Source organism: Neltuma alba, unplaced genomic scaffold (assembly GCF_004799145.2).
Source record: "Neltuma alba isolate B1F8T4 unplaced genomic scaffold, ASM479914v2 tig00012055_pilon, whole genome shotgun sequence".
NCBI classification, from domain to species: domain Eukaryota; kingdom Viridiplantae; phylum Streptophyta; class Magnoliopsida; order Fabales; family Fabaceae; genus Neltuma; species Neltuma alba.
Genome location: NW_021636619.1, coordinates 140,709 through 152,716, shown reverse-complemented (window position 1 = coordinate 152,716; position 12,008 = coordinate 140,709). Strand labels below are relative to the sequence as shown.

At 34.3% G+C, this 12,008-nt stretch overlaps 1 protein-coding gene across 2 annotated transcripts; it reads right to left on the bottom strand.

The window, feature by feature from the left end:
• Positions 1–206: 206 nt before the first annotated feature.
• On the bottom strand, positions 207–4,951 carry LOC114721675 (splicing factor-like protein 1). 2 transcript variants are annotated; one of them, XM_028907526.1, is made up of 2 exons: positions 2,373–4,951; positions 207–1,371 (listed from the first exon to the last, which is right to left on the bottom strand). In XM_028907526.1, exon 1 carries the CDS (start codon positions 4,884–4,886, stop codon positions 2,400–2,402), a length of 2,487 nt encoding a protein of 828 aa, XP_028763359.1. In that variant the 5' UTR covers positions 4,887–4,951; the 3' UTR covers positions 207–1,371; positions 2,373–2,399. The 2 variants fall into 2 exon arrangements, with proteins under 2 accessions (XP_028763359.1, XP_028763357.1); XM_028907524.1 differs by having other exon boundaries at positions 207–1,369; positions 2,362–4,950.
• Positions 4,952–12,008: the final 7,057 nt, after the last annotated feature.

The following is a 12,008-nucleotide window of genomic DNA, read 5'->3' as shown; positions in this document are numbered from 1 at the left end:
CCAACTACTAAGTTAACTGTTTTCTGACTATGGCAAAACCTTGAGCTAAGATGGAAGACAATTCCTGTGACAGTTCTCAACATGCTATAGCTTAAAACCTTCAAGGTAAAATCTTGAGAGAGTGCAACTACTTCCAGTCAAAATTAACCATCTCAGGAATCTGACGGTCCAAAAGATTCTAATGAGAAATTAAGTTCCACAGTGTATAGAAAAAGTAAGGGAACAGTATGCCCATTTATTACTTCATGACATGTATCATAAACCAAACATGGTACTATTTTTATGACTTGGCGGTGTGGAAAAAGAAATAAATTCTACAGAGCGAGCACTTCTTCTCTGCCAAACACACTAGTGCGTTAGCACAGCTCCGGCATATACGGAACATTTTAATTGACATGTTGCATTCACCAGCAAGAAAACCTAAGATATCATGAACCACAACGAAACCCAAAAGCTTGAATCCAAATGAGCAGAGACATCCTTCATGATATTAGGAAAGACTCCCAAACTCGAATTCTTTAACCATTCACTTTCAATCTTTGCCCAGCATTACATGGTAACCGAGTGCGTGAAAACAAGTCAAAGAAAGCTATCAACAATAGTATGGGCCTCACCCTTCAACTTATGCCCATAACATGAAATCACCTCAGAAACAAATGTCATCACCTGATATTTGCCTGTATCATCCAAGAATTTGGTGATCATAACATCATGTCAGCTGAATTTAATTGAGGCAAAATATGCATGTGTGCCGCGGTCTGACATTTTACAGGACTGAATGATTTTTTTTTTTTGAAAAAAAAATCTAAATGGATTCAATTATCTTTAGAAAGGCATCTGACCACAGATCCCAAATATTCAAATGAAAACCTAAGGTGACTTCGGGATAATATTATCATCAGGATCTAAAAGGCAGCCTCAGCACCAGGCAATTAAAATAAGTACAACTGTCAAAAAAAAGACGCTTGCAATCAAAATTACAAATAAGTTAGAATACAGTTCTAATAAACTAATATGATTTAACCGAGAAATGTATCTACGTTTAACAGAAGGAACCCGCTGCCCAAAAATATTACTGTCAGAAGAAAACTTTAGCAACCAGACATCCCTGTATGAATCAATGAGAACCATAAGGAAAAATAAGAATACGTAAGTCCAACAAGATAAGCAAAGATCAATAATAATCATAACAACAGAAAGCCCCTTTGATATTGCCTCTCCTGTATGAAGACTCCTGAACTTCTAGACGAAATCTCTGCAAATGTCATAAGAGCACAGCAAGGTTAAAGAAGTGAGTCCCAAACTTCCAAGAAAGTCATGGCAACAGGTTAAGAAATCAGGTTCACAAGAGCTCCAAGAAACATCAAGCCTGTCACAACGTTAGATAACAACAATGAAGAGTTAAAAACTGCAACATCATGAATAATGTTATAAAACAGTAACATGAGAACATATTAACATATAATAAGAACACATTCACAGACATCTGCCATATAGAGAATAGAAGGAAAAGAAAAAACTCTTAAAACTAGATATGAGAGCGACACAATCTGCAAAACGCCACATTAGAACCATGAGCATATCCATTATTTCATTACAGAAAAAGAGTCAGAACATTAAACTATTTCAATTTTTCTTGAACATACTCAAGAGAATAAGAATTATATACCTGAACCATACAACTTTAACTAGTATCTGCTCCACATGATTATTGTTGAGCATTAAAATATGAATGGCATCACACTCAACAACATTAATACGTGAGCTGAGAAAAACATTAATCCAGGAAACATTGCGCATAAAGAATCACATACTTACATAGGCATAATGTTTTTCACCTTTTTACTGTAAGGGCCCTTCAGGTATACCCAAAAAAAGTGAACATCAATTGGAAAGTGAATTGGAAAAAAAAAAAAAAACAACGTTTGGTAACTTATTTTATACATAAAGACTATCTTTAGGATTAAAAGGGAAAAGCAGAGGCGTTAAAAGTCAGTATTCTCTTATTCCTGTAGAATGATAACTCCGAGAAATATGTAGCAAATACTCAAAATATTACTTCCCTGAAGTGCCTTAATAATAATAGATGAACTGATAAGAGAAATGCATCCAACATCACAATGTTAGATTAAATACCTGTAAAGTTGAAGTTCCTAATAACGAGAAAATCAGAGACGACTCAAGATTTTTGTTGGGCAAAACCTTTTGAAAATGGACTTAAATACTGATAAGAAACTTCTCCACGAAACTAACTAGGTTAGAAGTAAAAAGGTTCAGAGCGTTAAATTCTATCAGCATATAATGTTGAACAAGGCCACCAACGAATTAATCATAGAAAAGTAACATGGATAATACACAAACCTTTCATAGCTTATAAGCATGACTTCAGACCAACCAGATCATTTCATCTCTGCCATGAATTTCTCATACTCCGAATCTGCACCATATGTTGTCTTCTCTGCAGTTGAAGAAGGGGGTGGCATTGGAGGATTTGTGGCCCAAGGCACATTTCCTATGCTCTGAGATTGATCTGCACCATACGTTGTCTTCTCTGTAGTTGATGGAGGCGGCGGCACAGAAGGATTGGTAGCCCAAGGCATGTGGTCTGAAGTCGGGATAGGTGCAGGGGCAGGCGGGGGAGGTGGAGGGGGAACTGTACCATAGTAAGGCGGATAACCATAAGATGTAGCATATGTAGGTTGAGCAGTTGGTGGCATAGAAGGTATTGAACTCCCATAAATATTGGCCGACGTAGATTGAGTAGAAGTGCTGCTGTCAGACTGCACTCCTGGAGGGAAACTCTGCTGTGATTCACTAGAAGCTGCAGGCTGGGATGGGGCACCTGGAGGGGCTGTCTGGACTGGAGGATACTGAATACCGTATGGAGGTATAGATTGACCTTGAATAGGAGGGTACATAGTTGATCCAGGAGGGGGAGGAGCATAAGGAGCATAAGGTGGAGGAACAGGAGGTCCCCATGGAACTGGGGCACTGGCATAACTTCCAGGGGGTGCAGCGCCTAAAGGACCACCAGCAGCATATTGTTGGGATGGATAGGCACCAACTGGCTGGCTTGAAATAGGATATGTGGGCATGGCTGATGCTGGCGGACCAGGAGGAACAGTAGGCTGAGGCGGCTTACCAGCAACTCTCACTGCAATGGTTCTACCCTCAAGGCGATAGCCATTCATGGCCATAATTGCATTATTTGCCATTTGGATATCAGCATACTTGACAAACCCATATCCTTTACTCAAACCAGTCATCCGATCTTTTATAACCTTTGCCATAACAATCTCACCAAATTGTTGAAACAATTGGATCAGACCATCATCATCAAGAGTAGGCGGCAAATACCCAATGTACAAATTTGTATCATCAATTTCCTTTTTAACCGGATTAGCCCCTAAGCCAGCTTGTGATGTACCGCCAGTCGATCCAGAATTGTTAGCCCAAGGAGGATTGCTTCCAGAATTGCCTGAACCAATTGCCAACGTGTTGGTCTGTTTTATAGATGATTCTGGAACTGTCCCTCCCAGCTCTGCCAAAAAGTTCTGATATTCGTCATCCATCTTCTTGCCTGTGGCTCCCTTCACTGGACAGTCTATGCTTGGGTGACCACCATCCCCACAATGCTTACAGACCACTTCACTCTTAAATGTAGAAGTGCGCGTAGGGCATGCATATTGGCGATGGCCAGGTTCACCACACAGCCGGCAATATTCTTCATCCCTAATTGTACCATTCAAGGCCGCAAGTTCTCTAAGCTGTTGCCTCTTATGCTCATTCAACACCTCATCCACAGGCTGCAAGAGTTTCTCCACCATGCCTGCGGCAGCATCAAGTGATTCTTGTGTTTCTGCCTCCACAAGAACATGCAAATCTTCATTCTCTGAAGGGTCAGGTTTCAAATCCCTCTTCTGTTGCAGTCTACCCTCTTTCACTGACCCTTTACCTCGAATCACAATTTTAGCACCAGTTTCTCTTTCCATGCGCTTCTGTGTGTTGCCTCGAGGACCAATAATAAGCCCTATAAAGTTGTAACCAGGATATTCTTTCATTGGTATGTACAGCTTCTTCTGAAGCTTCGGTGGCCTATAATCGGCGGGTGGCTTGAATGCGGGGTTTTTCTTGATAATCTGAGAAATGATTTCTTGCCTCTCCTTTTGCAATCTTTCACGGGCACGATATTCTCTAGTGTTAATTCTAATTCCCATGTTATCATATATCGGTTCAGGTGAAGGAGATCTAGCACCTTCAGGGCGATCATCTAAAGGCAAACCTGATTGCAGCATTCGACTGATCTCAAGAAGCCTACTATTCAAAGCTTGAATTTCAGGATCAAACTCAATACCGCCCATGAAATCGGGAAGCTGAATCACCGGCTTCGGCTCATCATCGGCCCATCGTGACTTCCTCTTCTTCGTTCCGCCACCGGCTTCACCACCACTCTGATCATTGGAATCAGGTTGCGGGTCCCATCGACTACGGCGGCGACGTTTGCTTGTAGTTTCCTCTTCCCCACCAGAGTGATCCTTGTCGGTGCCACTCTGTGTATTATTCGTCCACGCGTTTTCAGAAATCAACGGCTTCACACTCACAGGCTTCGAATTGCTACAGCTATCGGCACCGCCCTGACTGCTATCCAGTCCGTTCTCGTATCCATTCCCAGTAGCAGACGGGGGTTGACCGTTAACGTTTGGACCATCCGAAGCAAGGGTTTTCGAAGAGTTTTGATAATCGGAGTTCGCAGTTTGCTCATATGTCGTCTGCAAATCCGATGCCAAGCTCTCCGGGGGCGGAGGAGCAGGGTTATGATCGTACGAAACGACTGTTTCGGACGGAAGAAATGGAGAAGGATTAGGGTTCGATTCAAGAGCGTCCATGGATAGAATCGCACAGCTAGGGTTAGGGTTTGGCCTTGGTTTCAGCGTTCGAAGGGAAGAGGAAATCGTGAGCGCTCGGATATCTTATATATAAGACGAAGTGAACAGGACAGCGGCTCGTTATTATAGGAGGCGACACAGATTACTGTGCCAGGAAGTAAAAGAAGTTAAGAACGAGTCAGCCCCTTCCGTGAAATCAAATTAAACCCCAAGAAGTTTCTCGATAGAGATTTTTAAAAATAAAAAAAAAATTAAATTGAAAATAGGCTAAAATATGCTTGCAGTTCAACCATTAAGTTTATATAAAAAAAAAATTACAAATTTTTAAGTCACATGGCATCTAATAAAAAAAATATAAAAATTTTGATATGATAAAAAAAACCTAGCAGTAATTTTAACAATAGGATTAGGATGTTAATAATCAAAACATGAAATACTAGAATATTTAATTTAGTACCTGCATTAGAAGTGAACGATTGTGATTTTAAATAATCATAATTTTATAAATGATATTAGTTGAAGGTGATGTTAGTTCATGATGATTTCTGTTTAGATTTTTTTTTTTTTGAGAATGTTGATTATGTTTTGATTTAATTTATTAAAATCACTTATAAATACATAATTATCAAAAAAAACAAGAAGAAAAAATACCAAAACAAAAAAATCTTTAAATATATAAAATTGCAAAACAGGTACTTAAATGCGGGAGATGAGGTCTTAAATATGAACTATGAAATATTGGAAAAAAGACCAAAATACTTCCTTGTTCTCTTTTTCCATCTCATCCTCTTTTCCTTCTTCCTCCCTCTCTTCTTCCCGCTCTTCCTCTCCGTCTCCCCCTCTTCATCTTTGTCTTTCATCCTCCTCTCCTGCCTCTTCTTTCTCCTTCTTTAATATACATACATATATAGATATGCATTAACAATGACATGTTAGAGAGTTGTGGATTTATAATATATATGCAGGAGACTTTGAGGTGGCAAAGCACAATCAGAATTATGGAAGAATTAAGTATGGAAGCAAGGTTGCCAATATTCAAATTATATGGCTACTTGCCTTCATCATAATGGGGCGTCTTATTACTCCTCCCGCTTTTGCTTAATAAATTGATCATGTTCATCATTGGTCGGTCAATTCATTTGGTGTGTGCTATTATTATAATAATACTTGATTGATTATAGTTAGAATCTTTTAAAACACTAATGCGTTTGTTCCCTTGACTGTATTGGTAAGACTTGGTTCAAATTGAGATTTAATATTAGTTAATAGAAAATATTTGGTTCAAATTGAAACATAATAAGTGTTGAAAAGTTATTAACATTAACTTAAATTTTAGCAGAAATTGATATTATCTCAATAATATAGTTGCTAATAACAAGTCTAGTGTAGAAAATAACAAGTCTTGAAAAGTTATTTATGTTAACTTAAGTTTTAGCAGAAATTGACATTATTTTCACAATTTAGTTGTTAATGACAAGTTTAGTATAAAAATAACAAGTTTTGGAAAGCTATTAATATTAATTTAAGTTTTAGCAGAAATTGGTATTATTTCTATAATTTAGTTACCAACGAGAAGTCTAATATAGGAAATAACAAGTGTTGAAAAGCTATTTACAATAACTTAAGTTTTAACAAAAATTGGCATTATTTTCGTAATTTAATTGTCAATGACAAGTTTAGTATGAAAAATAACAAATTTTAAAAAGCTATTCACATTAACTTAAGTTTTAACAAAAATTGGCATATTTCCACGATCCAATTACCAATAACAAGCCTTGTATGTCAAATAATAAGTCATAAATGCTAAATTGTCAATTTAGTTTTAACAAGATTTGTTGAGCAAGATTTTCAGACTTATATTCATTTAGACTATTTTGACTGTGACTATTAAAACCATGCTCCGGTATAAATTTTTTGTTGGAAATAATGTGTACGAAGGAATTATTAGCTCAAAGTCAAATTTATTAAACCTAAGTTTTTTTTTTAACCAGAAAACCTAAGTTAAATGTACCATCGGTGTCTACAATTTATCTGCATTTCATTATTAGTACAAAGCAGATATTGAGTCCAGATTTTGGGTTGACTCGAAGCAAAACGCATAGCTGCAACTTTTTGCACATTCGCCTTGGAGACAGAAACACCACTTTTTCATTTGGTCATGTTGTTCCTTGATTTTTTATATTGTGTGTCCTACAATAAGAATTAGCCCAATTGACATATCACTACTCCTGGAAATCAATTAGTAACAACTAATCACTAGTTATGACCATTTTAACTCCAAAAAGACTAACTTTGTGCAAAAACTCTTGATCCGAAATATACACCAATACTAGTAAAGGAGCCTATAAACAATGATAAAGATCCTTAATTAAGCATATAAAAACACATAATAAATGTGTACGATCAAATCCCTCACACTTAAACCTTTATACTCTGGAATAAATGCAACATAAAACAAAAGCATAAAGAAAGACATCCATGCAAATAGGAATCCCTCTACACATAAGAAGACTGCTTTATCTTTCACCAAAGAATCATGTTAATAAAATTCTTAAGTGATAAAGGTTGCAACCCTATGTGTATCTACGTGCCTTTTAGAAGTAAGGACTTGTTTGGTTCAAACGCATTATAGCCTTACAATGGTAATCTTTACCCCATTACCATCTATGGCCTGTTTGGTTGAGCTTTTAGATGATGGAAAAGATTGCAATGGTAATGTTTATTCACATCTTTTGGTAATATTCATCATTCATATGAGGGGAGCATATGAATGATCATTACAGGACTGCAATTCCATACAAAATGCCCATTTTATACCCATTAACTAATGTAAAAGGACAATAGTTACCCTCAACATTTCTCCGTTGATTGTCTCTCCCACTAACACCTTGTCCTTTGTCTCTAATCTCCCTCACTTCATTACCATGACCACTCCCTCTTCTCCTTCTTTGTCATCTCCCTCCATTATTGTCATCTCCTCCTTCTCCTTCACAAAGTAAAAGCAAGTTAATTCATCTATGTCTATATCTACAACTTCCACATCATAACAATACCTACTTGTGCCGACTAACCAACTTTTGCATTTTTCCAACAACTCCTCATCCTTAAAAACTGCTTTGATCATCCCACTATTAACAACAAAAATATCCGACGGACCCTCCCAATGTTAATTTAATCCACAATATTTCATTTTTCATTTGATCTGCGTAGTGATGGTATTCTATTGGGGTGAGGCATTTAGGGGGTTACAGCTTGATGGCTCATGGTTTTGTTGGGTGTACAAGCTTGGTCTGAGCATTTGGAATTGAATTAAAGAAGGGAATAAAAATGGATTAGTAAGACTGATATGTCATTTGCAGAAGGAGGCGCGTGAGCGGACGAAGAGCGGAGGAAGAAGATGATTGTGGTTGTGATTGAAGGGCTTTCCAGACTTTTCATTATTATTTTTATTTGATTAAATGCAAAAAAAAAAAATATTTTGCCCAGTTTTCTTAATAACATATCAAACGCGTTGATGGTAACAAACATTACATTGCACTTTATTGCATTGCATTGTATTACCATCTCTAAACACTTAGTAATTGAACTAAACGGGCCCCAAGTTTGAGTCTTGATGAGTGTCTTTGTTGCTATTCCAATTCCATCATTAATTTCAAATTTTATTATTTTAAATTATATTCTTATAACAATTTATATAATTAATAAAAGGTTTGGAACCTTAACCAGGGTTACCTTCAAATACGTTGCTCTCATGTTGCGAAAGTCTGAAAAGTAAGAAGCCCAAGACAATTAAAAAAAACCACCTTGCGATGAGCCCAGAACAAAAAACCCCTGATTCTCAAAAACATTGGTCGCATTTTCCTTCCGCTGTTGGAGGCATTAAATTTTGTTGCAAGATATTTTTAACTAATTTACACATACTAATAAACAGTTAAAAGTAGTATTAAATTTGTCATAAAATTTAAATAGTTTATGGCTAGAAACGTGCTATCATTGAACCCTATACGTGTTCACGCCGAAATAAAAGAACCCCAATGAATTATCCAACCTAAAGAAATATGCAATCCTTGTCTGGGATGGTGGGCAGCTAATTGAAAAGAGGATCGATGCTTTGAACAAGAAGGAAAAGTTTCTACAATATTACCCTGGATCTTTAATATCTATTTAATTAATTTGAGTAGATTAAATAAAATAATTAGTTTATTTATTTGTCAAAAATATGTGTTAGTTTTTCTTAAATACGCTCTGAAACTATTATTTTGATATAAATCCTCTTAACATATACAATCAATAGGATTAGTTTGGATAAATAAGAAATACAAAATAAATGGAGGTCTTATATTTGGAAGCAAATTTATCAATCATTTATAGCTCTTATATTAAGAACTGGAGATAGTATCTGCCCAATAGGTATGAAGAAATGGGTTTGAGTTTCAAGAGCTCTTGACACTCGGATACTAATCCATGTTCCCTAGGGTTAGAGGTATGCATGCATTTACATAAAAAGTTATTTTCAATTTACTAAAAAAAACGAGATTTTCTTTTGGAAAAATCCTATTATAAGTCACTTGAAATAGGGAGAATCCAGATTAAGTTGATAAATTACTAAAATCGTATTATTTGGAATAATTTGAGAATTACTAAAATACTAAATTAAATTTATTTAATGTATAAAAATGTATATAAATTACAAATCATATGAGTGTCAAATATTTTAACTAAATAATATTGGGTAAATATGCAAAAATATCTATAAACTTTTATTCAAAATGCACTCACCACTATAAGCTTTTTCAATTTTCAAAAATACCTATAAACTTGCAAAACTAGAGCAAAAATGACGCAACCATTAAATTTGACTAATGATCGTTATATTTTGTAGTATGGCCTACAAAAGTACCAAAATACCCCTAACTCAAAGTAACAAAAAAAGGACAAGAGTGTAAATATACCCATAAAATTTTAGTCAAAATACGTCAAATATCATATGTTTTTTGGCAGGTGCAAATAACTGTACAAATAAATTAATTCTTTTATTTTTATACTAAACCTCTATTAAGTTTTATCATACTATTATAATATTAATAATTTTATGGTTAATGTATACATTTGGTTTTCTAAATTTACATCAAGTTTTAATATAGTTTCTTGAATATATAAAGTATATTTCCAATCACTAAATGTTAATATAGTTGGTCTCATTAACAAAAAATATTAACTCGATGAATTTAAATGTTGACAAATCATGCTTAAGGTTTAATCATTTGACATAATTTTTTTATATCTTAAAAGATGGGTTGTTGATGTTAAATATCACACAACATCTTCATTAGGTTATATTTTAAATATTTTTCAGTTCACGAATTTTTGATTTTTTTGGCCTAAAAGAAATTAAAAATTTGTAAATTGGAAAATATTTACAACTTTTCAATTAAAGATTAATATTTTAATATTCAATTGCAGAACTACCATTTGAATTTGCTAAATCAATATTTTTTTGTTAACGAGATGGATGGTTAAGAAACTAAAAACACATTTCATACAAAAAAAACACACTTTAGACATTTAAGGGACTAAATTAAAATTTGATGTAAATTTTGAAAACTATATATATTAATTATAAAACTATTAGTATTATAATATTATAATAAAATTTAGTAAAGTTTTTTTTTTGCTAAAACTAAAAGAATTTATTTATTTGCATGGTCATTGATATTTTTGCACTTGCTAAAAAAAAGGCATGGTATTTGACCACTTTGGGTAAAAGTTTATGAGTACTATTGCACCCTTATCTTTTTTTTTTACTCAGGGGTCTTTTGGTACTTTCAAAACATTAGCGTGAGCTCCCGTTAAGTAAATTTATCGGCTCCATCATTTTTGCTCTGATTTTGCAAGTTTATAGATACTTTTGCATATCAAAAAAACTTATTATGGTAGGTACATGTTGGGTAAAAATTCATGAGTACTTATATCCGTTTACCCTAATATTACACAACTAATTGGTGCTAGCTATGTATAATTTAGTCTCTAATTATGTCATGAACACAATTTATTTGTGTTGATCATAATGTAATTAAATTTGATAAGGATGGCTCATCACTGATTTAACAAATGTATAAAAGCGGACAAGCATTAAGCACCTCATTAAGTGATTACGAGGGCTCCTAAACACCCTCATAGCGTAAGTAAAAACAACAAAAGGTTGCCTTATTTTTAAAGTCCATTGGTCCCCATAAGTTAACTAATCAGAATGTTATGCCAAACATGTACTCCCTCCTGCTCTTATTATACATACATACATATATAAATATATATATATATATATATATATAAAAGAAGTCTTTTTAGAAAAAAAATTTTAGTCCAAAATATAAGAAGTTAATCAGATAGTTTTTCACTTTTACTCCTTATTATAAGAAAGAGAGAGGGTTTTAAATGCAAGAGGAGAAAATTTTTTTATCACATTCTCTAATAAAAATAAAATAGATCATTTTTATCAATTTAAAACATATTTAATGTCTTAACCGATATTTCTTGGTTTGTAAAAAAGTTTAACTAGGATAAAAAGGAGTATTATCATTGAGTGGAAATAGCTTTTCGGTCTGTGAAAATCAGTTTACATACTGCTATCATGATACCAAACACGCCCTAAGGTATCAATGAGTTTTCTGAAAGCATTTGGATCACCTAATTCTCAAAAGTTGAGGAAGATTAGGTATCCATCCATGTGTTGAACGTAAATGGTAGGTCATATCTAACTCTGGACAAATTCAAGACATGCATTTATAATGCTAGACGTAAATTAAAATATCTAAAAACATAAAATAATTTGTCATATTTATCCTTATTTAAACTTAAAAAAATAAGTCAATAAAACTAATCAATGTTCTGCTTATTTAAAATAACGACCAGGCATATTTCATGCAGCTCCCTGTTTTTGTTAACGCTGCTGGTTTTTGATAAAGAGAATGATATCCACCCAGCCTTTCCCTTATAATAAGGCATTTAAATCTATCTTAATGGCATCATGACAATGACTATTAAGCTGGCATATAAAATTAATAATTTTTAAAAGTTGAATACAAATTTTTTGTTTCCACATAAATTTTGGTCTCTTAAAAA

What these genes read in the sequence shown, in the direction of transcription:
- LOC114721675 (XM_028907526.1), bottom strand. Translation starts at nt 4,886, where the DNA reads ATGGACGCTCTTGAATCGAACCCTAATCCTTCTCCATTTCTTCCGTCC.